A 16,854-nucleotide genomic window follows, 5' to 3' on the forward strand; every position below is an offset into this window, starting at 1 on the left:
AGGAATATGATTGCATCAATGTCATTTTGATAAAAAGGGGGGATTCATAACTGCATGAATATTGAAGACTTCTTTGGAGTACAGTTTTTTCCCTTTTTTTCAAGATGGCCTCGTAAAATTATCTAGAGTATGTTTCAATGTTCTATGTTGCCATTAAAAATTCTTCCTATTGAATTTCTACCTGATCGACTGAAAGGGATACTCATGATACCTACAGTGTTTGTATAGATTAATTGTAAATGCATATGTTCTAAAGGACATTGAGATCTTTAAAGCCTATTAAGAGTTTCAGAAATTGAAATTTTGCCAAGTTCTGAAGTGGATGACACTTATGCAAATGTATACATGATAAACACTTGGTATCAAGAGGGGTTTAAATTACAGCTCTATATCTGTATCTGTATATCTAATTCAAGGAGTGTACTGAAACATACTAAATTAAAAAAAAATGTCAGCAGTATATCTTATTAAACATTGGTGTTGTGCCATGATTTTTTTAACCCTAGCTTTCATTCTGTTTTGAAATTTGAAACTGAAATTTTATTCTCGATATAATGTATGCAAGCTAGATTTCTGTCTATTCATTTCATTTTCATCAAAATTAACAGAAGAAAGGTGAGAGATTTCCAGGGTATGTTTTCTTTAAATTTACCTTAAAAAAGTGATAAATAAATAAAGGCAACTAGACAGTCAAAAGTATCTTCAGAGTGTATATACCCCTCTCTCCCTCTCCTTCCCCACCCCCAGCACTTTGAAGAATTCAAAAATAAATACTGCACATTTACGTGCAGTAAATCAATACAAGGAAGTGCCAGGGATGGACAATTTTGCTTTGCTGTATTAGCGTATATCTGATAAGTGTACAATATACTTGTTATTAAATCACGGGGATGAAAAAATCACCACGCTGTCAATTCTTTCACAAACGTGTTCGCTATAAGCTTGTTTTACTGTATAAGCCTTGTGGAAACTTAAATACAATGTCATTTTGGAAAAGCTTGGGCACAGAGTTCAATTAAGTGTTATACTTATATCATTTTAGACATGAACTAATCAAGATGCTTTGAAAAAAATCTACTAAACAAAATTTTACATGTATTTATGCATTCTTTGTGTACATGCACAGTGTTCTTGAAGGTGTAATCCATATATATAAAGCATTAAAAAGTTTGGGTTATTCTTATGTCATTTTAGATGAAGTCCTTATTTATGTAAGAAATTCAAAAAAAAATTTTTTTTCATTAATAGGAAGTGAAATGTAACACTGATGCATGTCTTGTTTCAAGACAAACTATGAATATTGTTTCAAACTGTCCAACCCGTGAGGCAGAATGGATGGAAGCATCTGAAAGAAAAAACTGTTCAGCTTTAGCCAGCCAGTGTAGTGAACCTGACAAGGTGTTTGTCTACCACTGTGTCATTAATCCATTTGTGAATCAAACACTAGAAGTGTGCGCATATGGGAAGTACATTGTTTTGGGTATGTGGATTATGTAAAAAGAATGTTCTCGTCAAGTTGCAAAATAAAAAAAGGCATATCAATAGTCATGAAAATGGATATTTCCCAATTCAAAATCAAGGCACCTTCATGGGCATCTTATCCTCTGTGCTATAAAAAGCAGCAAATCTATAGGTTAATTGTTATAGTGCAAAAGTGTAAGTTTAAAGATTTAGTATATATAGCTTCTTATTGAGCATTTTACATTAAAAACATTTCTTACCAGAGGTGAAAACTTAATATGGTGAACGTTTTGTTAAATACATCAAGCATTTAAATTGAAATGATGAGTAATGTAGACCACAGACCACGAGTACTTGTATTTTTAAAAACTGATGTGGGAAACTTTTAAAATAGAAAAAGAAAACACTTTAAAAAGAACTTTTTCAAGTGTATATTGATTAAGTAGATAAAGCTCAGATTGTCTTGCACATGAATGCTCTATCTTTAGATCATGTATGTGTATATAAAGGTAATCAATTTCTAGTAAAATTGAATGTCTTATATGGGCGAAAGAATGTATAAAATAAGTGCTAGAATAGTGCATGTCTATTCATATTGAACGATTGATAATGTGAACTTGTCCTGGAATTTATTCCCCATAGAAATATTAAGAGGCATTACTGTCTATGCTCTTTTAAAGATTGACTAGGGAATGTATATAGGGAATATGTATATATATATATATATATATATATATATATATATATATATATATATATATATATATATATATATATATATATATATATATATATATATATATATATTCAATACACACAGTAAGAATAGGAACTTAAGAGAGTATCAGTATTTGAGCTTCAAACATACATGTAATTGATGCATATGCCATGTACATACAGGTTCAAACCACCAGTTTTAAATTGAGAATTTATAATGTATGACATAATTGGAATACACATTTTCAGCCAAAGGCTCAAATAGCTTATGCTTTGGCCATTTATGTTGTGTATTTGTAAACTATTTGAATATGGTTCATATTTCAAGAACCCTTTGAACAATTTTTGGCAAATTTTTCAAAGAGTATGCATGGCCCAAGGCCTTTCATTTTTGTTGAAGATAGGGATGTGACCCTTAAACAAGGGGAGATAATAAGGAAAATAAAATTTTAAAGAGTGGTTGCTAAAAAATCTTCTTCTCAGGAATCACTGGGCAGATAATCACCAAAAATATGTATAGAGATAAAGATATATTGTAGATTAAATAAACATTGTTCAAGGCATCACCCTTGGGCAAAGGGTGTGGTCCTAAGGTCACTTCAAAGATGACCTAAAATTATGCTTTGTTAAAACTTTAATATTTTGCCCAGTATAAGGACTAGGATCATCAAATCTTGTAAGTTGATGCATCTTAGGACCTCAAGTCATGTTGACAAAAAAGTAGGTCACGGTCACTTTTTTTTTTAGTTTTGCAGGTATTTATTTTCAAATTGATTTTGATGCATATCTTGGACATTTTGAAGCCTACGATCATCAAACTTGTGAGTTGATGTAACTTGGGTCTTTAATTGTGTCAAGTAAAAAATAGGTAACCATGACCTACTTTCTGAATTTTATTGCTTATCAATTTCAGAACATTTTAGTTCATTATTTCAGATAATGAGTAATAACTGGGACGTTTAGAATCATTAGACCTTGTAAGTTGATGCATCTTGGGACTTAAAACAAATTATATTAAAAAACGTCAGTAACAATGAACTACTTTTTAAATTTTGCAGGTACAGCGTGATGCAATATATATTCGTACAAAATGTTTACATTCGCACAAAAAAATAACTTACCTAGTACTTTGTAAGGCGACCCTTTTAGCGTATTAGACTTAGTAACCGTCTCGGAATGGTCCTGATCAAGCTCTTGAGATACTCTCCAGATGCGCTTGATTTCACGTCTTTCACGTCTTGACTTTGAGCTGGCCAGCTCATCGTTGTAATGCCGTTTCTGTGCAAATAATCCTGCTTTGAACGTGCACGCTGTACAGGTGCATATAATTTCAGTCGGAAAATGACGGACTAATACTGGGCATAAATTGTCGTCTAAGATTTTCTGATATATTTCCATCCACTTCAAAAAGATCAAAAATGTTGGTAGCCAAAGAAAGGTCTTGTCTCGAGGAATATACCTGTGAAATTTGAAAGCCCTAGCGCCAACTGTTTCAAAAATTAGGTCGAAGGTTAAAGTTTTTAAAAAGTAAGTAAAACGTCAAGCTTAAGGTCAAATGGGGCCCGAAGGGAAGGTCTTGTCAGTAGTGATTCACATGTTCGTGAAATGTGAAAGTCCTAGAACCAAACGTTCACATGTTATGGCCAAGGTTAAAGTTTTTTAAAAGTAGGTCAAAAGGTCAAGGTCAATGCTAAAATTGTTGGAATCCAAAGGAAATTCTTGTAACAAGGACTGCACATGTAAAGTATAAAAGCCCTAGCACCAACTGTTTAAAAGTTCTGGCCAAAGTTAAAGTTTTTTGAAAGTAGGTCAAAATCCAAGGTCAAGGTCAAAGGGTCAAAGTTGTTGGAATCCAAAGGAAGGTCTTGTCAAAAGGATTAAATATGTGAAGTATGAAAGCCCTAACACCAACTATTTTAAAAGTTATGGCCAGGGTTAAAGTTTTTCAAAAGTAGGTCAAAATCCTAGGTCAAGGTCGAAGGGTCAAAGTGGTTTGTATCCAAAGAAAGGTCTTGTGATAAGGAATAGACATATTAAAAATGGAAGCCCTAGCACCAACTGTTCAAAAGTTATGGCCAAGGTTAAAGTTTAAAAAGTAGGTCAATCTGCTAGGTCAAGGTCAAATGGTCAAAGTTGTTGGTATCCAAAAAAAGGTCTTGTCACAAGAAATACAAATGTGTAGTATGAAAGCCCTAGCACCAACTGTTCAAAAGTTATGGCCAAGGTTAATGATTTTCAAAAGTAGGTCAAACTCCAAGGTCAAGGAAAAAGGGTAAAATTTGTTGGTATCCGAAGGAAGGTCTTGTCACAGGGATACACATGTGAAGTTTGAAAGCCCAAGCACCAACTGTTAAAGTCTCATAAAATTTTGCAAATGTGGGTCGAACTCCAAGGTCAAGGTCAGAAGGTCAAATATGGTTGTACCCAAAGATTCTCTAAAGAGAATAGGGTCCACGTTTTCTAGGGAGGGGGGTTCAAGGTCATTTTTTATTTGCTTCATTATATACTTTTAATAACTTCCAGGGGGGGGGGAGGTCCGGACCCCCCCCCCCCCCCGATCTCCCTCTAGATCTGCGGATGATGTATAGGGGTTTAAATTCACGGGTTGCATTTTTTACCTTTTTCTCTCCTTTGACACGGTCGTGGTTTGTTCAGTTTGCGGAATTGTTTTATAAGAAATTAGAAAAGTTACCTCTCTTGTCTTTATCCATTTAATCAGTAGCATAACTAGACCGACATTAATCAGTGTTATAGTATTCACCTCACGAGAAACTGGGTAGGTTTATATAAAATGGTTGGATTTATTTATTAATTGACGATTAATAAAAACAAGTGCCGTTATTAATTGACGATTAATAAAAACAAGTGCCGTTATTAAGAGTCTTTGCTATAAACGTTTCTACATTGTACATTGTACATGTATATGATATAACGATGAGTGCATGTAAACCCTTATTTTCCCAAGATTTTTTTTACGAAGGGATAACACATCGCAGCGAAAAACCACTGGACGGTAATGAATGTGTTTATGTAGGTTGACGAAATATAAAACCTTCCCTATTTTCAGCAAGTTCGAATTTTGAATGAGTTTTTAAAAGTCAAAATCTCGATAAAATTAAAACTAATACAAATTATAATGCATGTAACAAATACACGTGGTAAAGTTAGTAACACACTGGTAATCAAAACCTATGACCCATGTGTTTTGAGAATACACATTATTGCCTTCTGATTTGAATTAAATGAAGTGTGATGATTAAAATAATTGAACAACATGTACTACTCATAATTACTAAAAGATCATGTACTGTACGTAGCCTCGCCAGACCTGTATGAAATTTAATAACCAGGTATCATCCCCTACCCTGTCACTACAAAATTATGTAACGAATGTACCCCACTGATAAAGTATTTATGCATTGTCTGTGGTTTGTAAAATTATTTTTCACACTGTATATGTTTCATCACTCATAGAATGCCTATTATGACGGAACGTTGTGTAACATAATGATTTGCAAGTGTTTCGAGCTTTAATAACGTACTGAAAATTTTGAAGACTTTCAGAAAGGGAGAAAAAGGTTTTATCTCGAACTACTTACATTAGTTAACTGTTAAATTGTTAAGAGACACTCGGCAAACCTCGTGAACTCGAGTAACATTACAAAAGAACGATAACTCCGTATCGACCATGTATTTATTTTCAAGCGACTAGGTATAAGTAATACATCCCCTCCAGTTGACAGACTTCAACCAATCGTAAGCCAGGATTTCATCGAAAAATCAACAGAGGTTGGGTAAACAGTAGTATCTTTCCACGTTTTTAGTGATATAAACTTAATTTTTCTTTGTTTTGCACTCAAAAATAGGATAAGTACTTATATCTGACCACCGACATATATTGCATGTGTCAATCTTACTATTACGCATGCGCCAAAATTTGATTAATACGAATTAAACTAATTTACATTAAATTCTCCGTCAAATTTAATTCACTGTAACTTACATTTACTTTGAATTAAAGTTCCCGTGTGAACAGGGAAAAAAATTCTGAAAATGTAATGTATCCTGATATATGCAGGAATATGTTTTGTGTACTAGCTGCAAAATCATTTATTTTTCCTAACGGGGTATACCGGTTATTCATTACACCCTACCTGAGCATTGTGAATCAATTTTTATTTGTACTTTTCTTGGCATTATACACGAGACGGTATGCTCTTGAAATTTCAATCTCTTATGTACAGTTTTGTGTTTTTAAAGATAACCTACACCATTACAAATATTAGTGAAAATTTGAATTGTCTCGCTTAATTATCTCATGAAAAAAGGTGTCGCGAATTTTTTTTCTTAAATTGGAGTACACTTCTATATTATGGTTACACCCCTTAATGTTGTTTTTCAGGTCATTGTACAGAGTACAGCTACCTTGGCAACATTGTCCAGGAGAATTATGACACAGATTGTTCCAGTTTCACCCATAAATCATGTCCTACTAGATATCATTCTACAGAGGCGTACAAATGTAAGTGTACAAAAATATTCACAAATGTATTTTTAGGTCATCTGAGTCACTCAGATGACCTATTGCTATCCGTTTTTGTCCTTTGTCATGCATCGTCCGTCATTCGTAGACTTTTAAACACTTTCAGCTTCCTCTCTTGAACCACTGATCCAATTTCAGCCAATTATGGTATATGGTATTAAGGGTTACAAAAATTGTGAATTTCCTGGTCCCTGCTTCCCTGTGGCCTGAGGGATGAGACTAAAACCATAAAAATCAGTACTGTCTTTAAAAATCTTCTTTTCTACTGGAAATCAAGCAGTCAAACTGTTGGCATGATTGTAAAAAGCAATGAGCCCTCTACAAATCATGAAATTCATGGCCCAGGGTCAGGGGTTCAGGAGTAGGGTGAGGCTCTTATGATCATGTAGTGGAAATGCAGATATTTTTTTTTAATCTTCTTCTCGGCCCCTGGGTATTTGCAGACAAACTGATTGCATGTTTGTGATGAACAAGGATGCCTATTTCAAAATTGTGAAACTTTTGGCCCCAGGGGCAGGAGTTCTGGTGTGTGTGTGTGTGGGGGGGGGGGGGGGGGGGTTGCTCTATTGATTATATAATGAAAATGCATTATTTCTTTGAAAACCTTCTTCTTTTCTTGTGGGTGTTAAGGAAAGAAGCAAAGGGGATACTTATGATAAGCAAGTGTGCCTCTTACAAAATTGTGAATTTGATGACCCCTTGGTTCGGTGGTTGTGGTGTTAGGGCGGGATTTTTTTGATTATATACTAAACGTGCATTAATGCTTAGACAATCTTATTTTCTGTTCATGAGTCTAGGAGGCGAACAAGATACAAAGTTGTAATTATAAGCAAGGCTTTTTTTACCATGTTTTTTGAAATTCTGGACCACTTTGTCAAGTGTTCTGGTGCTGGTCAGGGCTGTGTTTATTTGTATTCTACTGCAGAAGTTATTCCCCTTTGCTTTTCACCTGTGATAATAAATCACTGTAAATAATATAAGTAAAAGGTCAGTTGAATAAGAGAATTATGCAAGAATTTTTAAACTACAAGATATGAAAAGTACTTTGATAGTTTTTAATGGTCAGTTAGACGTAAGTAATATATAAAAATGAGATTAAAAATACACCTTATCTTTGAACATTAAATGTTCTTCAAAGACCAAGAGAGGTCAGTGTAACAAAGAATGAGTTGGGTTTACAAGAGAACCCAATCAATTTTAGTTTGTTTAGTCTACATGGCGATAGCGACAAATGGAGGCAATGTAGGCAAGTAAATAGGTCTACTTAAAAAAAAATTGTTACTGAGTATTAAAGTAATTATTTTGTTGATCCCTGATTATTCTTTTTCTCTTGCTTCTGGGCAACATACTTCATCTATCAGATTATTTTGTTTTTGTCCTATAGTTCTGTGGATCCTCTACCATGTTTTACGGTGATGTATCATACTCTGGGTGAGTGTTAAGGCCTTTTGGCCTCTTTTTGACTCAGGGCGCAGTTTGGGGAGTAACAAATTTATCCTTGAAACGTCAAGATAGCTTAACTGTTGTTTCCATATTTACTGTGATTTCACCAATAATTCGTGGGCATCAATTTTCATGGATTTAGTAATATTCACATTTTTTAAGAATTAGTAAATTCGCGGATAATGCTCATACAAATCACTTTTTTTTACTTCATTCTTTCTTTCCGTATGCTTCAGACGGAATCTTCAAGCCTTTAATGTTGGCAATACATGAATAAGTAAATACTGTTCAATTTATTATTTTAATATAGGTCATCTATAATGTAGAAAAAAGTCTAAATCTTCACTCAATCACGACGCGGTAACAATAACGAGTGAAAAGTTCCAAATAGCTGTACCATTGTAAGATAGGAGCCTGATTGAATATCTAATATTAAACTAAATAATTAGAGGAAAAAAGTCTGCATGTTCATTGTATTTTAAAATTATGAGGAGAATCTGGATTTTATTTTACGATACAGATAACGTGTAAATGTTTGCATAGAACAGATATTACATGGAATCGGTGTTCAACCGTTAGATTTTTCAAGTTTAATAAAGAGTTTAACACAATTACACGCAATTATCAGCTTTGGGATGATATTATATCTATTATAACCGTTCACGGTAGCTCAATCGGTAGAGCGCTCGCTCTGTGATCGGGAGGTCGTGAGTTCGAATCTCGACCGTGACTGACGTAAGTCGATAAAAAAAATGGGTTGCAACTGTTCCTTCGCTATGCGCTCGGCACTTTGAAGTAAAAAGTGCGGGTCCTTCGGATGGGACCTTTAAAACCGAGGTCCCGTGTCACGGCAGGCGTTGGCACTATAAATATCCCCGTGAAAATCGTTTAAAAAACGTGAAATATATATATATATATATATATATATATATATATATATATATATATATATATAAAATTAAATGTATGTATCATAATGGAAGTACCAAGCTTCGATGAACATTCACTTTTTAATGACAAAAAAATGTGACATTTATGGCCCAAGGGGCAGGGGTTCTGATGCTAGGCCAAAAAAAAAATTTGAAATTTCATGGCTCCAGGGGCAGGGGTTCTGGAGCAAAGTTAGGGCTATATAGATCATATATTTAAATGCATTATTTCTTTCCAAAATCTTCTTCTCTGCTCATGTGTATTAAAAAAAAAAAAAACAAACTAGGAGCATACTTATGATAAGAAAAGGTGCCTCTTCCAAAATTGTGAAATTCATGGCCACTGGTCAGGGGTTCTGGTATGAGGGTGGGGCTCCATTGATTATATAGTGAAAATACATTAATTGTTTGATAATCTTCTCTGCTCCTTTTATTAAACAAACTACTCAGGTACATAGTTATGATGAGCAAGGGTGTCTCTTCCAAAATTGCCCCTGGGTAAGGGGTTCTTGTATTAGGGCGAAGCTTTATTGATTATACAATGAAAATGCATTAATTGTTTGAAAATCTTTTTCTCTGCTCATAGGTATTTAACTAACTAGGTACATGGTTATAATCAGCAAGGGTGCCTCTTCCAAAGTTGTGAATTTCATGGCCCTTGGGTGAGGAGTACTGTTGTTAAGTCGGGACTCTATTAACTATGGTATATAGTGAAAATGCATTAATTGTTTGAAAATCTTCTTTGCTTCTGGGTATTCAAGAAACAAACTAAGTTCATAGTTATGATAAGTGTGTGCCTGTTTTAAAATCGTGAATTTCATTGCCCTGCGTTGGGGATTCTGGTGTTAGGGTCGGGCTCCATTGATTATATATTGAAAATGCATTAATTGTTTGAAAATCTCCTTTCCCAATCCTGGGTATATTATTTAAACAAACCAAGTGCATAGTTAAAATCAGCAAGGGTACCTCTTCCAAAATTGTGAATTTCATGGCCCCTGGGTCGGGTGCTCAGGTGAAAGGGTGACTCTATTGCGTATATAGTGAAAAAGCATTATTTCTTTGAAAATATTATTTTCTGCTACTGTTTATAAAGGTAAGATACAAAGTTAATATTTATGATGAGCAAGGGTGCCTTATCCAGATTATGAGTTTCATGGCACTGGGTCAGCTGTTCTGGTGTAAGGGTGTGACTCTAATGAAAAGAGAGTGAAAATGCATTAATTCTGTTAAATAATCTTGTCTGCTCTTAGTATTGATCAGATAAACAAAGTGCATAGTTATTAAGAGCAAGGGTGCTTCTTCCATAGTTTTTAAAACTTGTGGTCCCAGGGTGAGGTGTTCTAGTTATTTATAATATACTAGTAAAAATGTGTTACTTCTTTGAAAATCTTTAACTAAGTGCATAGTTTTTATGATGAGGGACCTGTTCCAAATTTGTGAAATTCATGACCCGGGTCATGGGTTCTGGTGTTAGGGTTGGACTGTGTTAAATCTGTAGTGAAAATGCATTATTTCTTTTTGAAAATCTTCTTTGCTCCTGAGAATATCAGAGGCAAACCAAGTAAAAGTATTAATAAACAAGGGTATTTTTACCAGATATTTGAACATGAAATATATGGAGATAACGAACAGTATTCAAGCTCAAAAGTCTATTAAACATTACAAAATAGGAGCAGAGCAAACACGGACATCCAAAACATCAGAGGTGGGATCAGGTGCCATGGAGGAGTGAGCATCCCCTGCCGACCAGTCACACTCGCCGTGTGCTCCTTGTCATGATCCGAAAAAAATCCGTCGACAATTCAGTGTGTAAATAATGGCCCAACAATTTGTATGAAAAACGTCAGTCAGCATTTGACTCAATGATAATTTGTATTTGCTGACAAGGTCATTGTATCGACAATAGAACTTACGAAATGATGACTTTAAACGAGACTGCTGATATTCTTGTTTCATCAACTTGTTTGTCAAAAATTTACCTCGGTTTAGAAATTGTACATACGTAGAGCATGCTCTTGCCGTCTTGCGTATCGAATAAACTGAGAGATATAAACCCCGTTTGCAGGTGATGAAGGTATATTGCTGCATAAGTATGGAAAGCTGACGATTGAAAAGTTAAAGGCATCACGTTTATCATAAAGCTTAGTTGTTAGATTACCATTTACGTCTTTTTCAAGTAAAATATCCAAATATGAAACAGATGTGTAGATTTTTGATTTCTTTTCCGAAACCACTTTGCCAAATTAATCTTGAAACTGCTGAAATATGGCTGAAATATTGCCGACTCAGCGCTAAACAACAATCAATCAGTCAATCAATTAATATTGAAACAAAGCGTCTTTGGGAGAAAGGATTCAAATTTGTCCAAATGAATGACCATGCCAATTTTCAATAGATAATTAAAAAATAACGAAAATTTTGTGGGGTCATTTAAAAACCGCAAGAAACAAGGGGCCTGAAAAGAAGGAACTTATGTAAAAGTTTTCAAATCAAAGCGTCGATAATTTTTTTTTATAACATCATACATATATATATATATATATATATATATATATATATATATATATATATATATATATATATATATATATATATATATATTTTATATATATATATATATATATATATATATATATATATATATATATATATATATATATATATATATATATATATATATATATATATATATATGTATGTATGTATGTATGTATGTATATTAGTAATATACAAACATCCTCTGGCAATGCAAATTAAATTTCGTTAAAATTGTGACCAAAGGGGATTGGGTGGGGCCACAATAGGAGACATCAATTTTTTGTCATGGGATTATGTATTAAAGAGGCCTTGATACACTTGATTGCTGTTTGTTTACCATTTTAAATTTCTATTTTCATTCAAAGAGAACTTTTGTTTAATGAATTGAACTTGCATGAAAATTCTTAAAATTCAGTGACAACATTCTCCATAACATTACGTCAAATACCTATATTTGTAAACATGGACAAGAGCTATGTTTTTTTAATGTTTAAGTTTTACCAGGTGTGTTCAATTTGTTAACTCTGTACACATCACTAAACACTAACTGACTTCATTGGCCTGGTGTGTTGAATTTGCTTTGTCACATTTCTTCTTTGGATTCTCTGGATTGAAGTTTTAATATTTTTCATTAATCAACACCAGATTTTCCACTTTTCTTAAACATTCAGAATAAATTTTACTTCGTGAAAGAGCAAGGATGTGTGTCAAGCAAACGCGTCCTAAAATTTGTAGTTGAAGTATTTTTTCAGAAAAAGGAGTTCTAAATATGCTTTTATTATATAAAAGTCTTAAATGCTCTAGTAACACGGAAGTCATGATACTTTACCAAAAATTTAAGATAATAGTAACTTCGAATGTGTGTCCTGTAAAAATCTTTTATGGCACAACAGTATGTTCAGAGGCCAAGTGTCCGATTCACAACCCCTCATATAAAATTTATTAGATAAATCTTTTAAGAATAGCAGAGGCAATTGTGTTTAGTATGTTCAAAAATTCCAAAATTGTCTTGATTTAAGGATTTTTTTTCTTTCAAATTATGGATCCTGAGATAGGAGTGCCTCTAAAATTCGGAACAAGTTTTACCTGAAGCATGTATACCGAAAGAAAAACATCAGGCCATGTTAGTCAGATTGATATTTAAGCATACCCGGGATGTGTGTATTCAAGTTGATTTCTTGATGATTCTCCTTGGCTAGGGTTGGTCCACAATATGAAGGCATAATAAAAAAAAAAAGTACGTAAAGGCGTCTTATTTGTGCATTATGACCCAGGCGCCTCTTGTTTTTTAATGACGTGAAGATGGAACAGTTTTATATACTTCAGTTACAAGTATCCATACACAAATGGTCATAACCATCCTCTGTACGTTTTACCTATAAGTACATTGTGTACTCAATATCAAATACATTTTGTTCCTGAAAAGATTAAAAAAAAGTTCTTAATATTGGTAATTTAAAAATACAAGTCAGCATTATTATTATAAGATATGATCAAGTAATAAAGAAGAATTTAATTTCATTGCAGATCCTGATTGCTATGAGCTAACAAAGAAATCAACAATGCAAATTCCAACTACAACACCCTCTGAGCAAACTTCCGTATATGTACCAACTCAAAATGTGTCTGTAGTAGGAGGGTGAGTCTACCAGTTTCCCTTTTTTTTTATTTATTCAAGAGATGTGCAAATACTCGGCACCCCGATCTACCAATTTTAGAAGTCAGACCAGCAAAAAGCCTCTAGGGCTAGTAAATCTAAAATGAAAATAGACACAAAATATGTTGTACGGATGTCAATATTACGCTGAATTTAAGGTACTGTAAATCATTTTTACTCACGAGAATTTTATTTTCACGTAATTGGGCGAGATTATCTGCTCGCGAAAATGTAATTCTCGCGTATAATTCTACTATTAAAGGTTGTATAGAACAATAACCGAAATTCGTGAAAATTTTGCTTCGCTTGTAAATGCCTAACAACAATCTCGCTTAAATAATATGTCGACGATAAAATTTAGTGATCTATAGTATCCAACCCATATTAGGACCTAAATTTGTAACCTTAAATATCAATCATGTATAAAATACCCTGATATTAATTTCATTTTCGAGTAAAACACTAGGATTTTCCAATGTAATCTTTCAAAGAATTATTACTAAGCAGTATTTAATCAATGAAGATTGCATTGAGGTCTAGGAGGACAAGCAAATTTTTGAAAATGAAAATTCAAATACTAAGAATATCAATGATTGTTGTGGTGGAAAGACATATTTAATCATTAGGAATAGAAAAAAGGATTAAAAACTAATTTAATACCAGGGACCTTATTCACAAAGTCTCCGTAAATTCCGCAGTTGCGGTGAGTTTACGGAAGGATTGCGCAAAGTTTGCGGAAAGATTACGGGTGGTTTACGGCTTATTCACGAAGCTCCCGTAAACTGTGCGGAATTTACGTAAAGTTTGCGCAAGTTAAGTACAATCGACGGGCACCTGCACTAAACGACTTATAAATATTTGTGATTCAAATTTGATTTAGACTGAACATATTTTTTTTTTATTTTATTAAATGTGTTGTGTTTTTATTCATGTTTACATACATGTACGTCAGCATGACACAAATGCATGCATGAACCAAAAAAGAATCGTTATGCCAATCTAAAAGTTAACACTTTTTCTGAAGATGTAGATTACAGCAGAAAATAATGTACATATAGGTTATTTATAGCAATGAAACTGTAAGAACATTTTATCTAATTTTTGAACACTAAGATTGATTTTCAACACAGTAATTACAAGTTTTCTGCTTCCTTCATGTCCGAGACTAACACATGACATATTGTGGTGTAAACCGATTTTTTCTAGTCGGTGGGTATCTTTTGACACAGTCTATACAGAAAAAATATGCCCCATTTATGGTTTTTGAAATATAAATTGTAGAAGAAAATGGTCGCTGACTCTTTTTCACTACGACTCTATTTTCCCTTAAAAAGAAAAAATTACTGCGAGTCTCGGGAGGGTTATTCTCTATGTCATTTGGTGTAAGATACCTTGTGTTATGATTATATCGTGGAGGTAAACTCTTGGATATTACAAAAAAAAAAACAAAAAAACAAGTGTTTATGAATTGAATCTTTGAAATAAAAAAGGGGGGGTTTCAGTTCCTTGTACATGATGTTATATTACTCGTAATACACTGTACGTCATTTGTGACGTCATAGAATCTCTATGTCTGATTTTAGGTCTTGCTAGATAAAATTAAAATTAATTCTTTGTGTAAACATGCCAAATTTTATTTTAAATATGCGGCCGCTTGATATTTGTTATGTACCTTTCATACATATCAGTACGATTCCTATGCATATTACGTGTGTGTCATGCATATTCTGCTCAACATGGTTAAATTCATTTCGATGAAGTTTAGCATTTTTCTAATTTTTGAAATATCATATGATTGATCAAATTTTAGAAAATCTTAACCTTCATAAAATTTGGGAGGAGGAAAAAAGGTTATATTTCAAAATGAATATTTTATTTCGTTTTATTTGTGCAATAACATATATTCTATTTTATGCCTTTCCTGTCACAATACTCGGCATCTATTTTTAAAATAAGTACATGTATATTGTTAGTAGTTAATATTTTACGATCATTAGATTTAAACTCTGTTTTTTCTTACTTGAGTGCATCTATACGAATCTCAATTATGCACAATGTTTTCTTTTTAACTATAGGTGGCTAATTTTTTTTTTTTTTTTTAATTATGTGATTGAAATATATTGTTCATAAACATGCATATGTGCAAGCAGGCAAAATCAAGCGATATACGTACAAGTATAATATGCATTTTTAACTTATCGTATACTACGCTGCTGCTGAAGGGCAAGATAAAAAAATGTTTATTTATTCGGACGAATTGGATATTTTGTTCGGACCGATAAGAAATTCGTTCGGACAAATTGGATATTTGTTCGGACAAATTAGAAATATTTGTTCGGACGAATTAAGTATTTGTTTGGACAAATTAGAAATTCGTTCGGAAAAAATGTCCTTATTTGAGTTCTAAATATTCCTTAGTGTGTATTTAGAAAACTTTACAAAAATGAAAATGTTTGTATTGATTCTCATATTAAACTCACTAATTAAGAAAAAAAAATGCGCTGAAATGAAGAAAAGGTGGAATGAAACAACATCGAAAAGTGATTGAATAATATATCGTGGCACAACCGCGAAAATAGTGTCAAGCGATTACATCTACATATAACAAAACTTCATATTTTGTGCTAGTAATACCCCCTTGAAAGTTATACACCCTTGGGACAAGAGGCTCGATGTTCCGAGCCCGATGTTTATTTAATATAATACAGTAGGCATAAAAACTTGAGGGATGGATTTCGAATTTTTTTTTCCATAGAAGTGATTACTGACCACTGGTACCCAAGCGATATCATTTTGGCACCACCAGCAAAAGGTGGTCTGGTAGAAACTTATGATGTTAATTTATGACAAAGCTTATGAGTGTGTCAGGTATTTGGAGTCGGGTAACCCTCTTTTCTCTCATAGATATTGAGGAGCACGAAAACTTCCTCTACAAACATGTTTAATAAATTAGATAATCACTATGTATTTGATTTACCCTGCAAATTTTGGAGTAGGGGACCCTGTGGATTATTGGGCTTTCGGAATAACGTACCTTCTGAAAAGCAGACTTTGTCTAATAGATAATTCATATATATTGTACCAGCATTTTCGGATATTTGCTATCGACTTATCCGACTTTAATATCAATAGTCTTATTACAACGTGTGTATGTCCTTGGTCCAAACAGCCATTTATGCATTAAATCTAAAAAATAGATTTAACCCTACCTTTAATATATATCAGTGAGGGGATGAATCCTCTTGTATAAAGGAGGTAATAGATATCTCAAGACAAGATAATCTGTGCAAATTTCTAATTCGTCCGAACAAATAATTAATTTGTCCGAACAAATAACTAATTTGTCCGAACGAATATCTAATTTGTCCGAACGAATTTCTAGTTAATTCGTGCGAACAAATAAATATTTTTTTTTTTTTGATAAGGCCCTCAAGCGGCAGTATACAAAGTTTGACAGACTGAGTTTCGGCGTACGTCCATGAAGTAGCCAAAAAGTGTTCATGAATTTTGTTTCGAGGCCACGAATTTTTATATTGTGGTCATGATTTCTATCTCGTAGAATTTTT

General features: G+C 33.3%; 1 protein-coding gene across 1 annotated transcript in view; it reads left to right on the top strand.

The window, feature by feature from the left end:
- LOC133200434 (uncharacterized) overlaps window positions 1-16,854 on the top strand; it is a 37,889-nt gene that overhangs the window by 1,335 nt on the left and 19,700 nt on the right. Inside the window, exons 3-5 of the mRNA XM_061336234.1 lie at window positions 1,249-1,480; window positions 6,581-6,700; window positions 13,159-13,270. Of these exons, the coding sequence (XP_061192218.1) occupies window positions 1,249-1,480; window positions 6,581-6,700; window positions 13,159-13,270 (464 nt within the window). The remainder of the gene's footprint in view (window positions 1-1,248; window positions 1,481-6,580; window positions 6,701-13,158; window positions 13,271-16,854) is intronic.

The sequence above is a fragment of the Saccostrea echinata genome, unplaced genomic scaffold, assembly GCF_033153115.1.
Source record: "Saccostrea echinata isolate AGI-Se365-2 ecotype Australia unplaced genomic scaffold, CSIRO_AGI_Sech_v1 ptg000040l, whole genome shotgun sequence".
NCBI lineage: Eukaryota > Metazoa > Mollusca > Bivalvia > Ostreida > Ostreidae > Saccostrea > Saccostrea echinata.